We start from the raw sequence: 26621 nt of genomic DNA, 5'->3' as shown, positions 1-26621 counted from the left end.
AACTAAGCACCACACAGCCGCTCGCTCACTCCCTCCTGGTGGGATGGGGGAGAGAATCGGAAGGGTAAAAGTGAGAAAACTCGTGGGTTGAGATAAAGACAGTTTAACAGGGAAAGCAAAAGCCCCGCACGCAAGCAAAGCAAAACAAGGAATTCATTCACCACTTCCCATCGGCAGGCAGGTGTTCAGCCATCTCCAGGAAAGCAGGGCTCCATCATGTGCAACAGTTACTTGGGAAGACAAATGCCATCACTCCGAACGTCCCCCCCTTCCTTCCTTCTTCCCCCAGCTTTATATGCTGAGCATGACATCATACAGTATGGAATATCCCTTTGGTCAGTTGGGGTCAGCTGTCCCAGCTGTGTCCCCTTGAACTTCTTGTGCACCCCCACCCTCCTCGCTGGTGGGGTGGGGTGAGAAATAGAAAAGGCCTTGACTCTGTGTAAGCACTGCTTAGCAATAACTAAAACATCCCTGCATTATCAACACTGTTTCCAGCACAAATCCAAACCATAGCCCCATACTAGCTACTATGAAGAAAATTAACTCCATCCCAGCCAAAACCAGCACAATGGTCCAGGAACAACAAACCAGTGTGTTCATACTCAAACGGCAGCAGCAAAGATGAATGATACAAATGGTGGGTTAACAGTTGAACGCACCTTCAAAAGTATACAATCCTTGTCATCCTGGATGAGAAGGAATACGATAAAGACCTGGAGAGTGCTACAGCAGTTAAAAAATGGCATTCCCTTTGTTATTGGTATGGCTGCCTGAGGGAACCTGAAGCACAGGAGAACAGTTATGCTTGAAGCTCCTGGCCTGAAACAAAAGGTCAGACTCACTTTGGATTTCACTTTTTGGGCAAGTAAATTCATCTGTCCTGCAAGAAACTAGTGTCCTGAATAAGGAAACCTCTGTGAATCTCCTTTGTTAAATATTCAGTTTATATATAAAGTGAACAGGAACTATCTAGAGACCCCCATCACTCACATCTGTGGCTGCCCACAGAGAAGCTAAACAAATAAGCCTAAACCAAAAATTCTCCATAGAGTCAACAAGCAGAAGCAGCGTAAGAATCAGACATCCTGTCAAGTGCTTTGTTCAACACTGTTTTAATAGAAGCTGTTCACAAAACAAGATTATGATGAACGCCAACAGATTTCAGGAGTGGAAATTGTATCTATTGTTGCACTCAACAAGTTCTATCAACTCCCCTTGAAATCAAGGGCAAGACACAAGGTTCTGCCACAACACTGGTTCCAGAGTCACAAATACATTATTATCTGGGACTGCTACCTCTGCTGCTGTAAAATATCCAGTAGGATTAGACTTCTTCCAGAAAAATATGATTGGGAGGAAGGGGAAAGCAGACATCTAAACAGATCCTGAAGTGACCTCTTGACATCAAAATGGTACACTGCCACCAATTCAATCTTCAAGAAAAGGAGACAAATCTAGATGAAGTAGTAATGCTGTCCTTTACTCAGCAATGCAGGGTGCAATGCTAGCACCAAATAGCACCTGAGGTGCTAGAGTTAGTTGCAACTGCTAAAGCTCCAGAACAGACTGACAGAATCTGAGCTGATACCTCCTGTATCAAAAGCCACATGAACTAACTGGGAGAGTCTGGAGAACTGCCACTAGAAGTAAGCATCTGGAAGTGGTCAGAACTAAATAAACTTTGGCTATGTTGATGTTATTTCAACTGGTCTACAGTAATCCACAGTATCCAGGTGTCAGCATTCTGTTTTATTCCCATCTGCATTTTAACTTCAGAACTTTGATATCCAAACACATTTATTTTCCTTTCGCATCAACACAGCATCTACAGCCCCTTCTTCATCTCAAAGCAAGCCATATTTGCAATCCCCCATTCTGACAGTCTTCCCTTTACACTTGCATCCCTCTTCCGTTACCCCAAATGCCTAATTCTTCAGAGGTGGGAGGGAGAAACAAAAGGACGAGGAAAATCACGCCTCTCCTCCTACGTACACATAGGAGGGAAAGCTTTCAACATGACGGTTTTTGTAAACTTCTGTAGGCTTTCAAATTTCTCCTTATACCACACAATCCCTGCCATCTGATTGGAGTAGAGTTCAGAATGAAGGTTTAATAACATGGCCTTCTAACCAAAGTCTGAGGACAATACCTTTATGTAGTACCAGCTGACTGCCTTAAATTAACTACAAAAGTCTTTGAGGCCACTGCAACTAAGACAGGTTGATTGACACAGATCCTTTTGTTTTTTCTTTTGTGAGAAATGTCCTTTCGTACAACAGATCAAGTATTGATCTATTGTTATATTACAGGCCCAACATCCTTAAGGAAACTCACAGAGCCGGGTTCTGCTTATAAACCAGAGAAGAATTACCAGTTCCTATCTACAAACTGGCCTTTGGTTGAAACTGGTAACTGGAAGAAAAGTTACACAAAGGAAATTAAGACTTCACAAATTCTTTCAAAATTAGGATTAGAAAGATTCATAAATCCTTTATGTGTTATTAATGATCATAGACCTGAGGGTTCTCTGTAAATACTGAAAAGAGCATCTACTGACTAATGGAAGATTTACTGAAAGGACAAAAAATGAATGAACAAGAGAGGTTAATCAAAAATACAGCAAAAGAGAATGAAGGTCTGCATATTCAATGTTGGCTTTATTACACACTATAGACAAGTGTTGTAAGCGTTGTTACATTAACATTCAACTTCAATTAGTTTGCATTGTATCAGTGCTCTATTTCCAACAGAAGCAGCTTTCCTGTGCTTTACTATTTGAAATAACCACAGGCTAACAATGAATACACAAAACTATTCTTAACCTTATTAAAAAAAGTCATAGCTTAAAATGCAACCTCAATAGCACAAAACTCAGTTACATTAACTTTCATAAAATTCAGCTATATCTTTCTCCCCAGAGGACTAAATACCAACAGCAGCAAGCAGAACTGGCTTGTTATATGAAGACGTTAAAAAAAAAAAAAAAAAAACAAAAAAAAACCAAAAGCACCAACTCCTACAGTTCCTGCTGTATTTGTGGCTCCCTGGCCTCCTCAGAGAGGAAGGCAACTGCTATATAAAAAGTTCTGTATACACTACTGCCGACTACAAGCTTCTTTGCAAGCAGGCAACTACGCTGACTTGATTTCGTGACATTTTCTTGATCCTAAAATTAAAATCACACATCTATTTTTATTCCGTATTACAACATACTTACTCTGCCATTACACGTCTGACGTTATTGGCATATAACACTGGATTTTTTCTTTCTTCTTCTGAAGGAATATACACGGGTAGAAACTGCATACAGAGAACTGAATTATACCAAGAATATTTAACATTTTAAACAATCCATATATAGCACTATGGTGAAAAATGTATATAGTTTGTTGCTACTTACAAAATTATATTAACAAAAGGACTATTAAAAAATTAAAAATTGAACACTTAAATGCTTAAGGATGCATCATACTTCTACAAATTCATATAACAGCGACTCTGCTCATTTCTTACCTCATGGAACCCAAGTAGAGTTTTATCTTCCTTTCATAAGTGGGACCAGGAGTTTTTAAATCATTTAAAAGTATTAACATTTTCTTGCACAAACTTTTCTCTTACATCCTGTATTGTTTAGCTCTTTCCAGATAACCAAGAAAAGCACCTGCTACATGAACATTTTTCTATAGCTTAAATATTAAGAATTCAAATTATCAGCATATCAGTTATTTACTGTTCCCCTGAACATTTTGAAATCATATATGACTGTTTAATACACACATCAGAAGTGTTTTTATCTTCTGTTGTTGGAGGTTTTGAAAAATTTCTCCTTCAAATTGGACACTAGTTATTAATACTCAATTGAAAGAAAAATTCTAAATAAATGCAGATGGCCACAGAATCACAGAACAGTTGAGGCTGGAAGGGGAAAATTAAACCAGAACCAGAAAGGTAGCTTTCAGAATGGGATGGCCTATATTAAAAGACCTTCCAGCTTTTGGCTATGTTTTTAAGTGTTCATTGAAATATGATGTAAGCCCCAGGATCATGGCCAGTCTCACCTATAAAAACCCTCAAAACATCCCATTTCTGCCAAGTAACTAACTTCTCGGATAGAACGAACAAGAAGGGATTACTGCGATTCCCACCCCTGCTCAGTACCAGACAGATAATTCCCTTAATAGTGCAACACAATGAGATAATTTATGCACTAAGTGAACAAAATGTTCATAGTCTTCTGGAAAGCTTCTGAAGTAAGACACCAAAGTTGTAATAAGCTTAGTTATATTTCATATAATTACCTATGGGTAGTACAAAATGGGAATATGATCCAGAAATTTCACACTGGTCTTTAAAAAAGAAAGTAACAATTGGGGAATAAATACAGAATTTATCATTTGAGCAAACAGTTCTCAATAACTATGAAGTTAGCTGTATTTTCAGAATCGCATAATGGTATGATCAGCAGTACCCAAAATTTTGCCGTTAGATGTTTGCCTAACTGTTTCTTAGAAGTATTCCATGATGGACAAATCTTTAATTTATTTTGGGTTTTGCCACAGTTTTCCCTATATGTACCACTACAACTGAAAACATACGACTCCTGTCTTCTAGGTTTACAAGCAGGTACGCCAGCCTGATGTGATGCAATATACAAAAGGACAAAGACTGTGAAGCTAAAAGAGATAGAAAGATTGTTCCCTCAACTTCCAAGCCCCATTCTATTTCTTTGAGTTGCAAATTGCTATCAAGTCATTCATCCAAATACAGGACAAGTTTGAATATGAGGCAATTTCAGAGGTGTTCTACATGTCTGTGCCTAACTGGACTGAAACAGCATGATCATTTCAGCACCACTAACAAAACTAAGAGAAGAACTCTCAGCTGCTGCAGACTGTGATGGATGTATGAACACTGAAGCTGACAGGCCAGCAAAACAAACTGACATGAGCCAAAACAAACTACATGTGCAGATGATCATATATCCTTTCTTCTTCACAAGATTGCTTGCATGCCATTCCAAGTGCGGGATGGATGGATGGGTCAATATTTATAGCAACCTACTATAAAATGTGCATAGATGCTTGCTTCTCGATATACATGCTGGATGACACGTATGGCATGCCAGAACATGCATTATATGCAGAAAAGCCCAGACTATCAAACTTTGGGCCCTGATTGCTGGCTTTTAGACCTTACTAGCTATCATTTAATCAAAAACATACTGAAATTGTGTTGTTTTGCTGTACATCTCCCTGAGTTATTGGATCTTCAGCAGTAATTCCAGTATCAAGGCTAGTTGGTATTTGCCAGTATACCTGTGCTGATGGAACAAAGCAGGAATAGAAGCCAACAACTTTGGAAACCGGGGGCAAAACATGACTTTGAACACAGAACAACTCATTTTTCCTCTACGTTCCCATATCTGCCGCACTTCCTTACAAAAACAGATTCAACAAGTAGCTCTCAAGTACTCTGCCTCATACTTGCGAGCAGCCTTGCAAACAGCTCTGCTCCTCTACCCTCTGCCAGCTCCTGCTTTAGTATGGAGTATTTCGGAAAGTCACTTAGCTTTTTTTTTTGTAAAGACGACCAAAGATCATAACTCATCCTTATGCAAGATCTGTATGAGCTACAGAAACTCAGCATCTGCTAGCAGCTGCTGCCTCAAAAAATCAAGAAAGCTCAGCAGTGTTCACTTGTGTGTGAAAGAACCCATTTTACTTGTCTAGGGCAGAAAACCATGTTCCTGAGATAGAGTAAAAATCCTGCCAATCAGCTGGTTTGTCTTACCCCTGCGTGAGGCAGTCGCTCCCTGGCCCTTCTACAAAAACCAGGCCACTATTTTGGAAATAAGATTTTTTTTTTTTAATATATACTACTAATAGCTGAAAACATGCAACTAAAGTGATAACACAAACCACAAATTTCTACAACAGATACAACTGTTCAGTGGCTGGTATTTTGTGCATTCATTATTTTTGAGAAAAATTTATAGCATAAATAAGTAAACACAGAGCATAGCAATGATAAATACTGTGATTACCATATGTTATATATTACAATAGTAACATATATGTTTATGTAAATATGTAATAGCTCTTCCTACTAGTTTACCCTGCCATCAGTTCCATCAGAGATAAATAGCTACTTCATTATTAAAAAATGTAAGCAAAAGAATTGCAGAACATCTGTCAAATATCCTATATAACACCCTTAAAATACCGTACTTCTCCACAAAAATGTAATTGCTCTCTGTAAAATGCATAAAATTTAAAATGTAAAATTTAAAAGGAAAGGTTTTAATTGTTTTTGCATTTTCACTACAATAGTCTTCAGCCTTAGGATCACATAGTGTTTTCCTCAAAACAAAGTTAAAAATATACATAGATTTTCTTTGTGTTTTCCGATTTCACATTCTGAACAGTGCAGCCTAATAAAAAAATTAGCCAGACATTAAATAACCTATCTAGCCTATAAGAAACCACCTACAATGATTTTTCTCTAGAAGATAGTCCTTAGTTTGCACATCAGCATTCACACACTTGGATATCTAACACACACAGTTGGTATACTAGCTGGAATAGCCATCAGGCCATTAAAAGACAAGAAATTTGTTCACAAAAACCTCTTTAAACAGAATCAGAAATCTATCTACTCAATTTAAACGAGTAAGAAAGTAAAGTCTTAAGCCAAGTGGAAAAATGTATTTTGTTACTCCATTTTTAGGCTACATTTTCAGATATAGAAGCCATTTGTCTAAAATATAAGTGGTATTTTAACCTGTTTTTACAGACATACATACAAAGTTCAAATACAAACTTCTACTGCAGAATTAAGTACAATATTATGTATTCTGATACTGCTCAGAATACACTGGGGTTTTTTTACTGACCTCAATTTCCACAGAATTGTGCAACTGACACAAAGTAAGCCACAGAATTTCCAACCTACAAGGGGGAAAAAAAAAAAAAAGGAAAAGGATGGAGGAAAAAATTTACACGTAGTGAAAAAGTAGTACATTATGCTCCAACATCTTCAAGTAACATTCCTACTTGTAAGTATGATCATATTTGATAAAAAATTAACAGAAAAGGTCTTTGAGAGTACTTCTATACAATACATTCTTTAAGATGGAACAAAAGCAATTTACACTGAAGTTGCATCTCAAAAGATACCTGAAAGCAGGAAGACAAACAATAATATGATATACAGGTACTAATACATACAGTAAGATATGATATATGCATAGTGTGTAAAGAAAGAGAAAGTCTGTTTCAGGAAAATGCTGTATTCAGCATAGAGTTGGCAAGATTAATTATAACTACTAAGATTTTATCATTACCTTGGTTTGGAATCAAAGTTCATTATACTTCAGAAGTCTGTTAATGAAATTCAGTACATGTGTTTTAGTAGCCTAAGACACAAGATAACTGGAATCAACTTGACCTTAGAAACCAGTAAGATCCAAATCCAGGAAAGGATTTAGTAAACCTAAATTAGGGAGCAGAGTCAGTAGCCACATTTTATACAGTATCCAGGTAGTTACAGCAGTCAATCACTGTGAGGGGAGGGCTGGTCAAAATCCTCTTAGGCAGATAAAGTGCAGTTCCTAGAAGCAACACCTTACTCATTTTGCTATACACCCATTCAGGGCTGCAACATGTTTTTTTCCCCTTCTTTCCTACTGAACTTCCAACACATTAAAGCAAAGAAAAGGGGCAAGAACAACAGTGCAACTTGTGATTTGAAGTTTAAGTCACCGACAGGAAACGTGAAAGTCTGGTTTCTAGGTCCTTGTCCAAGAGCATTAAAAAACCCCAATAAGTTACAATTACACTTTTCTCTCTGCCAACTCTCTGTAATCCTCAAAGATTAAACCTTAAATTATAAATTTCAATTCAAAAACCTGATAGAACCTGTATCTATCTCAAGCCTGATGTAGAGAAAATTTAAGTTGTATGCTATAGTCAATTTTGTTTTCAAGGTAGAGTCAGTTGATCTGCTCTGAATACTGTCAAACTAGTAAAAACATTACTTTCCATAAGTGGAAGAAAGTGTGTAAGTTTCCATGTGACAAGTTTTCAATCCATTTTATAGGCTACATCAACTCTGAAAAAACAGAATACTCCTGGATACAGCAACACTTCCAGATTAAGTTTTGGCTAACACTATGACAGAAGAAGAGAGACATTTGCTGAGAAAGTGAAGACTACCAGTCTTAACAGTATTTTCTGCTAAGACATGAGAAATACATTTTAGGTCACTCAGGAGAATTAATCCTAATTAAGTAAAACTGTAATTTAAACTGACCCAGTGAATTTGCATAACATCACATGCTGCCTCAGATTCAGCTTTAATTTAATTTAACTTCATTAGCAGAGGTCAGCACTTCCAAATAAGGGGTTTGTACACATTAAAGTGATCTGAGGCAACACACCTACAAGTTCCTTCCCTCTTCTTCCTCCTTCTATGTGTTCTTGACTCCTCAGGTAGGATGCTAAGCTGGAAGTAAGCTACTCACCTTTCTCCCCTCTGGCTGAGTTAATTTGCTAGATGAACTGCAGTGCAAATGCAAGGGAAGAGGTAGGAGCTCACAAGGAGAGAACAGAAATCCCTGCATGCAGTAAATACTGCAGTACCTACTTTAGACACTATCATGGATTCATCTACTTCCAACGTGACAATTTAATTGAAAGCTGAACCTTTAAAAGTGATCAATGATTTCCTTAAGTCTCCAAATCTAGACATGTCCTTAATTAGACTTGGTTCCCAGTCCATTTGAAGGTGCAAAATTAATTGGCAAGATTCTAAATTACTTGAATCTTGGCTAATCCCAATGGTTTCCTTGTTACTACTAAAATATAGGTTCTCAGGTGGGACATTCAAAACAATAGCTCCCAAGGAGGAGGCTAACAGCAAGTCATTAACCACAGAATCCAACTCCCCTTTACTTAAGGTTCAAAATTTCTTGTTTTGATCTTCATCTAAATATTGTAAAGCTTTTACTCGTACCTCAACATGAAAATAACACTAAAAAAATATTTTTTTTAAACAAGCAAGAACTGCTTCATTTAGTATTTTACATTACATGAATTTGCTAAGGAACCTCTAGAATAACATTTCATTTTTAAAAATCGAAGTTACATTCAGGCAAGATACTGGAAACAGTATCTCTGAATTCCCTGAGTGGGTTGACTGTTTCTGTGGGACTAGACCAATTTCAAACAACAGCCATACAGATTTTATACAGAAACACACTAAATCAATTTGCAGGCAATAAAATACATAGAGCAGAAGCAAGTTGTTTTAATTCAGGTGCTTGGCTAAAAAGAAAAAACAAAAATTTGAAATAAAACCCTAAGATCCATTCTGCAAACCACCAAAATCATAGCAGCAGGAATACACTGTTTATACCTGGATTCCTCTGAGTATTATCATAATTAGGGAATAATAGTTAAAAGACACAAATTAATCCCAAAGAATAATCCAATAACCAGCAATTACTACTTGACTATATATGCCTTTAAGTGATGTAAATAAGAACTAATGAAGGAAAGCAATCATGATACAAGCAACAAAACATAAACCACTTACGCTCCTGGCCCTTGCCATGTCCATGTGATTGTATCCTAAGAAAAGAAGCATGACAGTTGCAATTAATTATTGTACTTTAAACTTTTGTTACATTATAGATAGTATAACTGACGACACATGACTAAAAGGTTTTCATGGAAACTTCAATGCCTTCTTTGCAAAAGTTCTTTGCCCCAATAGGAATCAGCCTACCTTTTATGTAGCTAGGAAATACCCAGTAACTCAGCTCTTAAATACAGAATATCTATATTCATAAAACATTTAAAGATCCAGGGATTCTTCAAATGCTGTTAGCCTTGGAAAAACAAGTTATTTACTGTAAGCTGATGTTCCTTGATATACATAGTCCATGCGTACTTTCCTAACCCACCCTGCTCTACAGGGTGTCCCTCAAGTGTCCCTAACACTTTACTTGGACCTCCCAGCAACAGATACGAACACTCTGTAACACTTCTGAAGTGTCTGGGACCGGTGGAGATGACTGAAAGGAAGTCTGCTCAACTGACATGAAGCAGTAGGATGAGTAAGACCTGATGTCTTACCTCAGACAGTATTTTTCCAGTTGCCTTTACTCACAGACAGCATACATCCACCTGCCTGATCCAAGAATCAAAACATACATTGTAAGACATCTAAACCCACCAATTTACTCTTGGGCAAGACCAAGAGCACTTTTAGATGGCTGAGATGAACAGCGTGTGAAACACTAACAGAGGACAAATAGCAGTGAAAGAAGTGACTAAGATGCAAATAGCAAAAAGGGAACAGAGACCTGGAAAGGAGTATATAACAGTTGACAAGAAGGAATATGACAATAAAGGTCATCACATTTTTAACTGTAAGAATAAGAAACAATGTAGGAAAAAACTGCGATACTTGGAGACGAGATTGAAGTGTAGAAGTAAGACTCCAAAAACCTGAAAATGAGTTCCAAGCTACCATTCTGACCAACTGGGAAAAAAAAATGTATATTAATGGAAAGACAAGAGGACTCAGTAAATTCAGGTTTCTAAAAGACCAAATCAGAAAGATATTTCTATCAACCTACTGAAAATGTTCCAGTTCAGTTCTATGCTACCATCCAAAACCATTTTAGAGAGTTTAGGCGATCACATGTGGCATGATCTTGAAAAGTCAAGTCAAACTCATGTTTTAAGTACCATCTAGAGCAAAAGGCTGTCACAAGTAAAAATGAAAGAAAGCAACATATCCATAAAAGGTGAAAAATGTGATTAATGTGATAGATCAACAGCTTGGAGTAAGGTCAATATATCATGAAGAACTACTAAAAATTTAAATCTTGACTTTCAACAATTATTTTAAATCAAACACAATACGATAAAGAACGATTCTATCTCTTGCAATCAACATACATGCATGAAAATAGACTTCTCCATGTAGTGATCTTGTAGAACTTTAATGTCTATAGTTTTACTGTTAAACTGTTTCTGGCAATTTTGATGTCTGATAATACTGCAAGTAAATACGTTACGGGGTTTGTTTTTTCCACAAGGAACTTTCATTTACAAACCCTGACCATTGCAAGGTAGATAGCTGATAATTTCTCTAATCACAGACTAGATCTGCCATATAGAACAACACAGCACTACACATATCCAACACAGCTCCCTAAGTTGCAATGGTGCAGAAGGAGACAAAGAAAAAAAGTGAGCTCTATAAAGGTACCTTGACTAGGCAATGGATCACTGAACAGCAAATAGGTATTTTCAGAATCCAGCCATTATGCTGGCTAGCTAGCAAGACAAACTCAAATAAGCCACGTAAGTATCAACAATCCTGCGAGAAATTCCCAGTGTGAATGTCACAGCAGACATGCATGCTTCTCCTCATTGAGAACATCAGGATGCAGCAGGGATGACGACCAAATACTACGTAGTGGAAAACAGGATTCTGGTCTGCAAGAGGCAGACCTATTTTGTAGGAGACTCCTGCCAGCATATCCGATATTTTGGATATAAAAAATATCCAAAAAAATTTTTGGATAAAACAGCAAGCAGAAGACGGGAAGTGGTATTTTTCACACCTAGTTTAGATACCTTTTATATTTATCACAGCTACCAGCTTATGCTTATGGACAGCGTTCACTTTGATAGCATTCTGAGTTCACTTTGAAACTTTTGTACCTAGATAATGAATCCTTTGAATTGTGGGGAAGTACATCTTCCATATAATTTGTATTTGACACAAGAGATACTGAGAATCATGCCAAGCTTCAAACAGCAGATTGGCTGTGTTTTTACATGCTCAGCCAACCCTGATACACCAAAGCTGCACAAGAGATGCTGCCAAACCTCTTATCAAATAGCACAGTTACCTGTGGAAGACACTTGGACATAAAAATATATTTAAAATGGCTCTGTGATATTTAAACAGGTATACAGCCTTTCATAATTACCAGCCCTCTGACGGAAAATTCAAATGAAGGAAAAGCTGTATACACAAAGAAAGTTAGTGTAAAAACGAATTGCAAAAAGGATTGCTGCAGAACCTATGGATGGAGACATTAGAGCATTTATTTTAATTAGAATATAGGTAATAGCTGTCAAGCATCCAATAGGCAAAATACTGCCAAACTAGATAAACAGAAGCAAATTTCAAATTTCAGGTCTAAACAACATTTTAAGACTTAAAATTTCTTTCTGCTCATGGATCAAGAGGAGCAACATACTAACATACTACTCCTAAAGAAACATTGATACAGGACCAGAGGCATTATCTACTGCAAACAATCACAAGCCTGAAGAAGAAAGGTATTCAGGGGCAACCCTGCCTAGAAAGAGTTCTTCATGGCAACCAGAACGAGATTTATTTGCTAGAAGAGAACCAAATTTACATCACCACTTTTGCCACATGTTTCAGTCCACTGCAGAACAGTAGTACTTTACCTAGTTCTTGAATAGAGTACAAGGAAATAAACGCATAAAAGTGCCCACACCTACTACATTCACCCCAGGCTCTGATCTTGAAAAGACTCCCAAAACAGTCACCTGCACTCAAGTCCAAGACTGTTCTCATCTGTACTGTGGAACTCAAGAGCTCTGAAGGTAGATCAGAGCAGGCAGTTCAAGCTAAAAGCAGTGGGGTGACTGCACACAATGCATATCTGGAATTCACTGGCTAAGCAAAGATCTTAAGAAATTCCTTTCTAAACCTAATATTATAATATGCAGCAGTCAAACGACAACAAATAGGAAACCAGAGACAATTAAAATTTGCTAGAAATGCTGTCTTAGTGTATGAAAAACAGTGTTCTCTCCCTACTCTGTTGTTCTTATTTACTACCTAACTCTTAACTGCAATCTAATCAAAATAAATCTCACCTTCATGTATCACATCATACTCCTACTTCCTCTCCTCATTCTAACTTTGCTGCAACTCTTCTGCAGCCCCCAAGCTAATCTAAAAATCAAATAGTAATAGCAATTATCCCCCCCTCATTAATGCTTAGTGGAAGCAGACCTTAGGACGTTAAATGACTCGGCAAGGCACTGAAAACTAAGTGTTTTACAGCAATTAAAAGTAGTAAGAAAAAGTAAATTTCCATTCACAGATTCAGGCCAACTCTGATGGATATCTATATAAATATTCACAGTTTCTTTTACGACATTTTGCAGTAATATAAAAAAAATTATGAAAATTTTCATTAAAATTTATATTGATTTACCTCAATGTAAAATGCTCACAATTTCTGTTAATAGTATATTAAGTATGACATAAGGCATGTGCGTATTTGCAATTTAAACTGGCAGTACAATAAAGGTTTAAAAATGCTTTTAGAAAGGAATCTTTCTTCCTGAAAATAAAACAATTATGTAATGAAAAATCCCAGGCAGCTTGCTACAATGCACTTAATACTATGCGAGCATAACAGGCTGCTATACTTGTCACAGCATCTGCAAAGATAATTTTTGGGTTTGTTACTGCAAATTAGTTGACTGCCATCACACCTCGTCTCAGTCAAGAGCAAATGGTGGTCTATGTATATTAACTTTGCTTAGGTTATTTTCTTTTTTAATCAAGCGTATGGTTTTTATCAACATATAAATTGACAGAAAGAACAATGGATGGAAACACTTTAAAACATAAGCACTCAGGTACCAAGAGGAAATGAAATCCTTAGACCAAGGGGCTGTTAATGGGCTAGTCAAAGAGAGATGACATGAGATCTTCTGATGTGACATGCTTTAGCAAAGAGGCAAGGCAGTACTTATTTTACTTCTGACACTCCTCCCACTCTCCCCTAAATAACTTTATTTCAGAAGGGGACAGACTGGACCTGAAAATAGCCCCAGAGTGCTCAAAAAGAAACTTCAAGTACAAAAGCTAGCAAAGTTCACTAGGAAGCATCTTCTAATTAACTGAGGAATGTAGACAGACAGGATTCTGGCTGCAGTAGGACAGGCAAGTATTTACATCAGGTAAAATGAATAATAATATAAAAAAAAATTCCTCTTCTATGCTTTCCTATAGGCTTGATCTTGAAGTAGATCAAGTGAGCTTTGTCTTCATTTGTTTGTCTGTATCTTTACAAGCATTTGTAACAATTGTTTAAATTAGATATTGTAAATAAACACTATAGTTTGCACATATAATTTACGTGAATCTGATTTATATTGAAGAACTACTCCAAATTAGCTAGTGTCTAGCATTCCTTAGCCAAGTGCACAGTGAATGTAAAACACTGACAACGAGACACCCTATAAAGGTGCCAAGGTCCCCAACACATTATTCTATTATCATTTAGCTAGTTGCACTAATTTGTGACTAACACCCCTACAGGCAGGAGGTGCAGAAGCAATAATCGATATTAGGAAAACTCTCCAGCACACAATGCAGTAACAGGGAGCACACAGGAACACAGATCCTAGACAGAAATTGACATCTGTCTTGTCATTTGTACAGTACTTCTTGTAACAACCTGAATAACTTTCAGGGCACTGTTTTAAAAGAGTAACCTAATAAAAGCAGAAACATTTAAACTGTCTCAGTTAAGACTATTTATATTGCTAGAGACTTAAGGAATACATACTTAGCCAATAAGCATTTATTAATGCTTTCCAAATTTCTAAATCTAATTATCTAACCTAAAAGATTACAGAAGTGCCAATGTATTTAGAGGAAAATGCCCCATATTTACTGCAAGCTGAACTTACCAGTTTGTTTGGATAACGTAAAACCACTGGCTGTACAGGAACTCCAGGAATAAATGCTCCTAGAAGGCACATATGATACATCATTACTTTATAGTGCATTTTGGTACGGAAGAGATTTATTGCAGAAAAAAAACCCAAACAATTACTGGGCTGATATGCATAGGAATTAGTTGATAGTGAAAAAATAAGACCCAAAAGTAGCCTCAAAAGTAATCTAAAAAGCAAGCACTGAAGAATGACAAAGTATACCCAACTTTTCGGAAGATAAATAATTAAGAATGCTTGCTTGCATTCTCTAAATTATCCTCTGCCACTTCCATAAATTATCATGTACACAAGTCAAAGCCCAGCACCAAATTCAGCTTGATAAATGATTAAAAAAATATGAGTATGCGCAAGATAGTTAAGTCAATATATTCCTTGTGGTCAACAGTATTTTTTGGTGAAGAACCTAAGCTTTCTTATGCAAAAGAAGCTTTCTACTTTTAGCTGAGCAACACCAATGTATAGGAAATTTATCATCTCTGAAGTAACAGAATTAAGTTAATTTCTTTTCTCCCACCTTAATTCCCCTCAGAAGGTCTTATTTGTTTATTTTGTAGCTATGGAAAATCTGTTATAAAGTATTGAACTAGAGCTATTGTACAGAAGTATTGCTTCATTTCGTATGAAAATTATAGTTCTGATCAATAAGTAGCACAAGATCTATAAATGTCATTTGCTAATCATTTTCTTGGTTTCTAGCACAAAGATTGGGTAAGCATGATAACTATCTTGCTCGAGATTTCTCTAAACATCTTTTTCTTGTGAAAACAATTAATAAAGACAGTCTTCACTCAAACTGTGTTTTTTATAGCAATTTACTAAGTTCTGCCTAATATTTCGATTAAAATTAAGAACCGAACAATGGAAGTATACTGTATTCTTAGCATTACATTTGCTTTATAGAGTATTTACATAGATGTAAAAGAAGTAATTGTTAATGGAGTATAAACATCTTTAAATGAAGGTTGTTTGAATGGGATCATGCAGAGATTTGGTTCTTGGCCCAGTGGTACTGTCTATTCAGTCTCCAAAAACAACAGCCTAAGCAACTTTTGAAAGAATCCAAAGATGACAAAATCTGAGTGGTAGATGACAACACCACCATTTAAACAAAACTAGACTAGCTTGCCCTGTATGACTAGCTTGCACGAATGCAAAACCAAAAAACTGTGTAGTAAGAGCAAGGAGTGTAGGCCACATGAGTAGAATGGGGAAAGGCATCCTGAAAGCAGTTACTTGAATACAGACCTAAAGTAATTTGACATAAGTGAGGAATTTTGAGGCAAAGGATTTCTGGGAGGCTGGATGGATACAGAAGCAGGTTCCAGTAGGAAAAGTGAGACAGTCAAGAGGCAGACAGCAGCATGTACTAGACCAGAGGAAAGGAAGAGAGAGTGGGGATTTGAGGCAGAAAGTATATGGTGCCTGGAATGTCTATGGCATAGAGGGAGGGCAGGAAATCGGGGCTTTAATGAAGGATTCAGGCTGGTTTTCAAAGCATGGCCAGGATTCAGGTGGAGAGAGAGGGAGAGGGAAAGTAAAGAGCTAAAGAAGCAGATGTTCTCCTAACCACCACTCATTCATCTAAAAAGGCAAAGAGTTAAGAGGGGAGGAAGAAAAGCTTTTTGAATGTTTGTTCAGGAGACAATACTGAGATTCCTTCAGCCAAATGAATCAGTGCAAGGAATCACAATGCTGACTCATTGCATGATATTCTAATAGCAGTATGTAAGTTGTAAGCAACACAAAATATAAGACACACAGTAAGACCAGAACACAATGAGCTAGGCAGAAACCTAGGAAGAGTCAAAAAACACATTCACACCTGCCTCGCTCACTGCAGCCTCCTCATTCACCATCTCCCTACCTACATCATAAAGACAAGTTTACATTAAACATTGGCGGTTCACTGCAGTATTGGCATTCCTCCCTATTGTAACTGCAGTTCACAGCTGCAACAATGCCCAGTGTTATACCCTCTACTAATCTGATAAGCTAAAAGGGTGATACTAACTGAAAAGAGCTCAGAATATGGATGTTGGAAAAAAGACAACCACAAACAAAAACCCAGTAAGAAGCTTAGTCCTCCAGCTCATATGTATCTCAGCAGCCAAGAAAAAACATCTGAATTATCTAAAATGTTTTGCTCAACAGTGGAAATACAATCCTTTCATAGCATCAGAAAATTTCTATTCCAGTTCCACCCTACTGCAAGATTTTTAACTCAACTTCTGCAACAGCAAGCAAATTACAATGCAAGTGGTATTTCAGAAAATGAAGATACAAGAACATTCTGTAGAGAACAGAGAAATGAGCATCATACCTACCAGGCTTGAATGTAATTAGACAGGATCGGTTTGTGCAAGTGCCCTCTGGGAATATCATTATCTTGAAGTAAAAAAAAAGTTGACTTTTAAGAACTATTTCAATGTGGATTTATTTATAAACACATCTTTTCAAAGCTAACATTAACTGATTACAGTAAAAAGAGTTTTCAGGGGAAAACAGTCCAGTTAGAGTAAAAAGAAATAGTGCTCAGTAAAGAAGTCAAGTAAAGTTCTGTCTCAATAGTAAAAATATTTTTCTTTATCTGTGAATTTGCCTCTTTCTTGACCTCTGATAATAATTCTATTCAATTGGAACATTGACAGTGACCAGAAACACTTGTGAGTACAAGAGAATTTTCACAAAAGGTTTTGGTGCTGGTAAAAATATCATATTCTGTTTTGCACTAAAACAAAATTCCTGCTCCCAAGCTACCTGCTTACAGGCTAAGAAAAGGAAGACTGTTATTTTCTTTTTGCATTTATTTCTTGGCATGCGCACAGATGTCAGAATGAGAGAGGCTGAAAATATCTAAACAGAATTCTAACAAGGCAATAAACGCTCAAGTTGAACCGAATTCAGAAGAAGAGGTTAGACTGTAAAAAAATGTTTCAGACAGCAAAAAGCCAAGAACTGCTAAAATTTTGTTGAGTTACAGAACAAGACATTTAAAGGAAACAAATACATATCATAAGGGGACAAAGCCATGGATTAGAATTAACATTACTAGTTTTACTGCCCACTCTGGTACTAGCTTGCTAGATATTCTGGAAATCACTTCAGCTCTGCAACTCAGTTTCTTCATCTGTAAGTAAGAATATTTACTTTTTAAAGTGCTTTGAAATCTATTGATGAAAGTCATGATATGAAAGCTACGTATCACCTTTGTCACATTGTTTATAACTGCTTATAATGTTTCTGTAGTCCAGTATGCGGACATAACCACTGTAGTAGTAACAATGCCATGAAAGACATACTGTAACTTAATCTCAAAAATTCACAAGAAGAATGCTTCAAATTTTCAAAATAATCACATGCTTTAGAAAATTGAGACCTTATGCAGTCATCCGTTCCTTCCCATTACTCTCTTCCAAGGCACATTATAAATAGTCATATTTCAGGTGAAGGAAAACCCGAGCCAATTATTTTAGCAATGTTTTCATCATGGGGTCCAATAGAGGTGTACTCCAGTTATTGGAACACCTGAATTGCTTGGGCTGTCTTGGCCAGTATCACATCTCCAACAATGACAGTATGCCAAAATCTTGAGAATGGCAAGAACACACAATACTCCCCCAGGTATTCTGCTGAGCACCTGATTATTTTCTTCTTAGAGGACTTTCTAAACCTCCGGCGGTCTGTCCATTTAGTACCACTTAATAGAGCTGTCTTCCCATGTACTTACCCAGTCTCCCCTTGAAACACACTGCAATGAAAAGCTAGTGATTTGCACAGATAAGAATCTCACATTATATCTTCTAGAAAGAGGGGGAGGGAAATCCCACCCCCCACCAACCACCTAAAGCATCCCACAAGGAAAAAAGTAAACTGCATATCCAAAGCCTGGAAATGCCAAATACCACTACTGTGTGACAGATGGTATACAGTACCTGTGGCCATTTACCATCAGACTGAGCACGCCTCTTTATCTCTTCAACAGTTTTCCTGCGAGAATCCTGGTCTGACCGAGATACAAATACCGGTCGGATGTATTTGATTAGAGCTGAAGAGGAGGGAAAACAAAAACAAGCAAACCAGCCTTTATTTCCCCTTTGTTTGAAAAAGATTCCCCCCCCCCAGTAGTCCTCTGGACAAAAATTTTGGTACAGGTACATAACTACTTTACTATATTACACTGCAGCTGAATTATTGCAGTTTTATTGAAATATTTTCATGAATTCCTGTGAGGGAAACCATTTTCACAATTCTGGCACTTTGTCCTTGTTCAATTTTTAATAGACCAATACACATACATCACACAATTTAAAACATGATTGCACGTATTATGCATAGTTTTCTGCAACAAAGCAGCTGTGGCTGACTATAGGCCATTTCCTCCTACCACAAAAATCACAAAATCTATAGCCATCCCCAACCCAGCAAAGTAGCAGGAATCTCCCTATGCAAGTGCTTCCAAAAGACATCCTGTGGGTCAAACTGCCACTGTCTTTAGAGCTTTTGTCTTCTATGACAGCTCAGCTTCACTGAAGGTACACCATCAAAGATATTCCATACACAGACTGTTATCTTTTCCAGGGAATCAGCATCATCAAAAGAAAAAGTATGTTTATTTTCTGAGTTGTCACCTGTTTGTTTGCCTGTTCCTCATACTAGATGAATCAGATCTCAGGCATCCTCTTCCTGGCTCAGTGGGAAACCTCTTACACAGTCAGACACAAAATGAGCATGCTCAAGAATCAGAAATCAATCCACAATGTCCTCTCCATGCATGTCTGTCACAAGGACATCGAGGCCCACTTACAAAAAAGTAGCATATACAACTCTTTTGCAGTGTCAAAAAGCACTACAAAAGAAGCATCTTCAAATACACTACTTCATGCTTTTATTTAAGCAGGTTGTCTTCAAATATCTTTATCATTTTTGTATCTTGTAATCTTATTCAAAGGTTCAAGAGTCACTAAATCATTAGGTATTCTATTTGCCTAAAATACAAATATAAAATACAGTTTTCATATTTCCAGCCACTGCGAGATGAGTTCGCTGACACCAGTTGTATAATCTTCTTTTGTCAAGGATAGACTTGCTGCATTAATGGATCAGCCAGTGCTTAAAGTGTGAAGAAAAAAGCCAGTGTAAGGAATTACAGTCCTGTACTCAGCAAAAGCTGCTGGTTCTGGTGTTACCCCATTGGCAGTTTAGCCAGCAACTCACTAAAATCCTTCTATGTTTCTGTGAAACTAATCCATCACACCTTATAGCAAGTTCCCAAACATTAAGCCAGCCTCTGAAATAGTGCTTTTATCGCACAAGTTGCCAAAGCTTAGGAGACAGTATATCAGAGAAAAGTTACCATACTCTTGCACTTTTTCCTACATGCCTGCTCTTAGACAATATCCATAGAACAATGCTTGCTAGGGGAGCAAAGATCACCATGGGCCAGCTGGGGTTACTACTGTGGGAAGGTAAAAAGAAAAAAACACCCCCCCCCCCCCAAACAAACCACAAAACAACCATACACAAAAAAAAATTAAAACAAACAGAAGCAATAAAAAATGCAAAGGAAACCATACTTGGTTTAATAACTCTCTTTGTTTTGTTTCTTAGTGATGCTAGTGCTGAGTTTCCCATACTGCTGCAAATTACTATTCCGTAGCAAAACCAACATTATCAAGTAAAAGAAAGCAAAAAAAGACTCAAAACATCCTCAGCCTTCACCCTGAAGTTTATTTTACATTAGGCCCAAATGATGGAATTCAGGTTACTTCAGGCCAAGGAACGAACAAGAGACTCGGAGCTCTGGAATTATCTGAGGATATGCTGCAAGCAGGGTCGTCTTTACAACACACGAAATTAAGCAAGCTGATAGATTTTACTTAGGGTAGTATGACAGAAACACCAGACTATAGACAACTTACCAATTTTGAGTCTCTAACCACTAATGTAATCTGTATCTGAAAACTGGACAGGCAAGCAGCGTTAATCTGGGAGCTTTACTGTTATAGCCTTCCCAAAAGCAAGCTACTGCAATGTTACCAAGCTCCAAAAATAACACACTACAAGTTACCTTACAAATGGACACCACCCAAACAGGAAGACATCCACGTGCAAAGAAAAACTATTATGGTATGCTGAAAAAGAACTGAGACAACTGAAAGCTTGGTTTCCTATGGATTTGTCCTGCCGGTTGAATTATATGATACAAAACAGGCTGCAAGGTAAGCTCATTTCTTTTCTTGTGGTTCAGACACTATTTTCATGCAGCTTGCAGAACTTAATATCTTTTAAACCATCACCTTTCTTTCAAATATGTGTGAAGCCATCACTATTTCAACCCATCACATCAAATCTTAGCCTAATAGACAGGGTGATCATATTAAGTCTTATTTCCTTAGGGATCAGACTAAAAAGCTGACAGAATTCTTAACATTAAACAGCAACTTAAGATCCTGTAAGACACCAACTACCAGGCCCTTAGTGGTCATGTCCAACAATTTAAGTGAAATTGAAACTCTCAGTCATCGGTAGGAAGCTGAAAGTAGATACCAAGGGAAGGCTAGCTCTGTACTTGACTTTCCTCATACACTCTTTTCATAACCACTTTTGAAAACAGAGTACAAGGCTACACAGATCTTTACTATCACCACATACTTTCATGTTCAGTAAACAGACAGGAATTTGAAAATTCAAAGGCTGTACCAAGTCTATCTGTGCAAGAAATAGTCAGGAGCAGGGCCAAAGATCTGTAAAGAGAAGCTGAGAAACATACGAAATAGGTGAACAAGCTGAGGCTGCGGTCAGAAGTCAAGTCAAAATATAGGGAAGCCTGGAGATAGTACTGTAAGGTAGTATATGAGGCAAGGAATAGGCAGGACTAGAGCAAAGTCAGGGCAGGAGCAAAAAGCAGCATGCATGAAAATGCTTCAGACAGCTGGCATACTGAGCAACTAAAGGAAACAAGCAGAACTGTGCAACATGCTTAAAAACCAGAACATAATCTTAACCTTCTCTGCTCATCAATTTAACTGTCCAGGTAGTGAAGACTACAGCTCAAGTATTCAGAGACGCTGAAAGATGTGCTTGCCCATCTCCCCCCTGCTCCATTAAAACCACCCTTAAATTATAAATTCTAGTGGGCAATGGCAGACAATCCCTCAATTCACAAAATTGACCTTGCCAGTATCATTATTCCAGCTTTTTCTCTAGCAGTGTCAGTCCTACTTGATGTAGTCACTCTCATCCCCAATTTCAGCTCATTACAAGTAGTCTTGAAGACAGGTGACACATGCTGTACTCCACCTTGTTAGGCAGGTGCCTGCAATTTAAACAGTACTGCCAGTAGTTCATCAAAACCTCTGCCTTGCAGGGCAGCCAGAATGCCACAGATATGCTAACCAGTGGAAAGTTGCTCTAGCACAAAAGTCTTTAAGACAGCCTGCAAAAATTCAGTATTGCTTTAATTAATTGCAGGGTGGCAGTTCCAACTGATTTCAGAACCATAACTCCCATGCAATCATTTCAAGCATCAGCTGATGCATAAGCAAAAAAAGTTTCTTTCTGATGAGCTGAACACACACAATTGGTGTCAATGAACTTCTCAGGAATGGCAATGTGGCACTAAATACTGTTGTTCTAAAATGTATCCATACACACATTTTTGAGTAGATAGTTACATTTTAACCACTGTAGAAACAGCATCAGTGACAGATCTGCTGCAAAAGTAAAGAATGCTGAACCTGGGACTTTCACTCAGCCTCTCCCCCAAACAAAAAAAAAAAAAAAAAAAAAAAAAAAATCACATCACATATAGTCCTCTGATACACAGCCTACCTCCATGTTAAATGCAAATAGAGCCAGTTGTACCGGCTCTATAGGCTGCCATCGCAGTGTAATACAGGTAGACCTGCAGTGGGATATCCATTTACAGTATTTACTCCTTGATTTTTCCTACTATGGAAAAAATAAAGATTATTTTTCTAATAGCAGTTGTCCTCTTGTGCATTCTGTATTTAGGGCTTACAAAAACATGAAGGTTAAAGGTTGAAAAGCGCTATCTTGAGGTTAGTTTTTAAGAGTTGCCTTACTCAAATGAACACGCTCACAAAGTTCTGAACTCACACCTTTTCTAATGAAGTAACATCTAATATGAAAACTGCTCTTTTCTGGAGAGAAAAGAAGAAAAGAAATCTGCAAGGGGCTCAGAAGTCTTCTGAAGGTTATGGGGAAAAAAGCCATTAAGGTTCCATAATAAAATGCCTTCCTGTGTATAGGGACACAGAGACCTTAAAAACGGAAAAAAACTCAAACCCACACACAACAAATACACATGTATCAATGCATAAAACTGAAGTCAACCAAAATTAGGATCTTTTCCACTTGGAGTTACATTGTTCTTACAGAAATAGTGTTATTGTAGTCATGGTACTCTACATGAGATTTGTAAAGTTAATGGCAGTATCTCATCAGAGCAACGATCATACACAGAAATATATACTTTTTTGATCCAAGCCTGAACCAACCACTAGAGCTAAATATGTGTTGAGAACAACTTCGCTGAGTTTGACTAAATGCTTAGCAGATGAACCACCTCACAGAACAGATATCAAGTACTCCTGGTATAGAGGCAGTGTTAACGGGAAAGTTGTTCTCCCTATTTCCAAAGAGGGAGAAAGGAAACATGCAGTCTGTAGGACAAGAAGAGATCAGGAGAGGGAGGTAAATAATCAGTGTTCTCTTTAGCTTTAACAGAAGTAAATTCCGTGGTATTTGGGTTGGTCTTTCAAAATGTGATCTACTCCCTTTAAGAACTTCTTGAGGAACAAAGACCCTTTTCATATCACAAAGATTGCTGTTTGCTCTCACACCTGCAATACCTGTAATGAGGGCATGGCTGTATGTTTTAGCTTTCTGTTGCCAGTCTAAAAAGTATTTTATGAAGGCAGTTGTGTTGGTTTGCAGGTTTCCTATATACTGTAGTTTGTAAGTTCCATAAATGATATTAACTAGGATGCTTAGAGAAACTGATGGTGGTTTAGGCATTCCAGCAGCAGTTTAAATGAGAAGTAACTGTTACTGAATTTGTGGCGGGAAAAAAAAAATCCAACAAGTCCAGGATTGCAACCCAAACTATAAAGGCATACCTATAATACACAGGTGACAGTGCAACTATTTTAAGTCTCTCCAAGAGAGCTCCTGTGAGGACTGAAATATTGCAGCACCATCTGGGTGCCCACAGCCTGAAGGAAACATTGAATTTTGAAATGGAAGTTTTTAAAGGAGAGGAAGAAATAGATAAGCTTGGCAATAACTCCAAGATGCTCCTCAGAACTGGGGAGCTCATTTGTGTACTCAAGGCAGGCTACAATGCCAACATAGCACAGGATGTTGGCATTCAAGCTGGTGACCTTAACAGTGTTTAAGCTGCTGATTTACAGCGTATAAAGAGAAGAAATCTGTGACGCCTTCACATTACAGCAGGTTTTTCCAAAAGGGGTTTAAGGACTGTTTTGATGAATCTCAGAAGTATTTAAAAGGTGAGATTCTCACTGAAGAACTATGGGTCTACCATGGTTCTCTTCCTTGTGTACTTTGGAAGGGTGGGAGGAAGCAATTGGCATGGAAGACCAGAGGATTAGGCTGCCATAACAGAGCTGATGAGTTAGTAATTTGGCATCTTTTAAGTTCCAAGATGAAAACATACTCAGCTACCACAGCATAAATACTTCCCACTGAATTACTTATTTCTTGTCTTTTAGTAATGATGCTCAAGAAAGGCCTATAAAGCACTTTCAAAAGATGAGCTTGAACAAAAAAATCATAAGTTCACTAGATGTGGAAAAAAATGCCCAGAATAGAATTGATAGTTTTTACAGCACAGGATGATTCTCCCTTCCTCTATAGCTCTTCTGTATTCTGCCAAGTACAAATGATCTCCTTCCCGTTTACAAACTTGAGCTAACATATCCCCCCATTCATTTCACAGGTACCAACTTCCTCTCTTTTTCAGAGGGTGAGGTTACAGATGTTGAGATGTTGCTTAATGTTTAAAATTAGCTTATCATCTTAAATTTATTTTTAAAAGTTCAGACCACAGATGTTTGAATCACAAAAGTTGTCCAACAAAATCCCCACCAAATCATATTTACTGACAAATCCCTTTTCCTTCTTATTGAAGTATTTCTGCAGTAGCATCGACCACTTCAGCAATGAAAAATAACTTTTATCCAGGTTGCTTTACCAGCCAAAAATAAGGCAGTGAAGTGTAACTATCCATAATTTATGCAAAGAGCTTGTCCTGACTTGAAGTGCAGTCCAGTAGACAAAACAGGAAAGTTTAAGGACCTGTGCTGATGAATGAACTGATCTAACTTCTTCAGTCAATGTAAGGTGCAACAGATTCCTAGATGTCATCTTCCCTGGGCTGCACACTTTACACTGAAGTGGTCCAGCAAACTTCACATCTCCAAGCTATCAAAACTCTGGAAAGCCACTTGCAGATATACATGTCTTTCAGCATCGTGGTGATGTGCTCCATCTGTTCTGGCATTCTCTACTTACTAGATACTGATTTTTTTGATGATCATTGAAATCTCGTTTATATTTGGGCAAGCAGTTCCTCCCCAGAGTTTGTTAACCTAGTGTGTGTGCCAAGTGGGTAATTTTCTTCACTACTGACCACTAACTGAAGAGGTCATAACTCTTCTGTTAGAGCAAAAGAGGATTTTTTAAATTTGGTTTTTCCTCTCTTTGTTTTCCTAAAAAGAAGGAAGTTGTCTGAAAGAGTCACAAGACTTAAGTCTGCTTCTAAAATTGGACTTTGTGGTCCAGGAGAGCTGCCTTCAAGTTAGAAAGCAATAAAACACTCACATACAAACACACTTGTGGAATACTTCCAATCCCATAAAGAACAGGCTTTTAATCATCTGGACTTAAAAGTGGATCAAAAGCTTAATATTGCATGACTGGCAAACTAAGGGTACAATAATACAGGCAGCTGCTCCAGAAACCTATTAAAATACTTTCAGAACCAATCTTGGTAACCAGTTAGCAATCAGATCTTTTCGTGCCTGCTAAAGCACCTGATCCCTCTGGCACACAACGTACAATGTCCTGACAAACACTGTCATTACATCAAAAAGCCAACTTATTTATATCATATTTGGATATTCTGGATGAAGATCTACTCTTCACCCAAAGTCCTCACCCTTGGAAATTATCTTTGAATTTCCTCTGCTGCTTAATTTTTTACACACTGAGGTCTGCTCACAGAGTTAAATGAATGTACTTTACTCAAAACTTCCCAGAAGATTCAGAATGACCTTTAACAAGACTCATTTAAGAGATAGTAAGGTTAGGATTATCAATGGCTGGCTCCAAAACTTCACTGGAGATGGTACAAGAAGTTTGCAAGATTTACAAAACTGAAGAACATAAAAAACATTTCTGACCTCTCTGGGATACATTCTAGATGAATGTCTACAGCATTGACAATTCACGACAATCCAAGAAAAACATGACCACCTTTTCACAGATAGCATAAGTGAAATACCAGTGGTCCAATAACATGAAACACATTTTTGTGTGTATGTAGAGAAGTGTAAATAACATTGGAACTAAAATACTAGATCAAAGAAGGAGAGGAGAGTCAGTACCATTTGCTTCACAGGAAACCTCTTTCAAGCAGTAAAAGAAAAAAAATAAATCACAACTTCACTCCACTGGAAAGTTTTCACTAAATTTAAAGCCAAACTAATCATTACAGTGATTACTTACCTCTCTGTTAAGGTCCATTTACTTTAATAA

General features: G+C 37.5%; 1 protein-coding gene across 1 annotated transcript in view; it reads right to left on the bottom strand.

Moving 5' to 3' along the window:
- Window positions 1-26621, bottom strand: part of LPCAT1 (lysophosphatidylcholine acyltransferase 1) — a 64351-nt gene that overhangs the window by 27012 nt on the left and 10718 nt on the right. Inside the window, exons 4-9 of the mRNA XM_050891210.1 lie at window positions 18752-18864; window positions 17144-17204; window positions 14772-14830; window positions 9598-9632; window positions 6896-6950; window positions 3221-3303 (exon numbers count right to left, since the gene is read on the bottom strand). Coding sequence (XP_050747167.1) covers window positions 3221-3303; window positions 6896-6950; window positions 9598-9632; window positions 14772-14830; window positions 17144-17204; window positions 18752-18864 — 406 coding nt within the window. The remainder of the gene's footprint in view (window positions 1-3220; window positions 3304-6895; window positions 6951-9597; window positions 9633-14771; window positions 14831-17143; window positions 17205-18751; window positions 18865-26621) is intronic.

Source organism: Gymnogyps californianus, chromosome 2 (genome assembly GCF_018139145.2).
Source record: "Gymnogyps californianus isolate 813 chromosome 2, ASM1813914v2, whole genome shotgun sequence".
Lineage (NCBI taxonomy): Eukaryota > Metazoa > Chordata > Aves > Accipitriformes > Cathartidae > Gymnogyps > Gymnogyps californianus.
The sequence above is the reverse complement of the archived record's forward strand: the minus strand, read 5'-3'. Positions and strand labels throughout refer to the sequence as shown.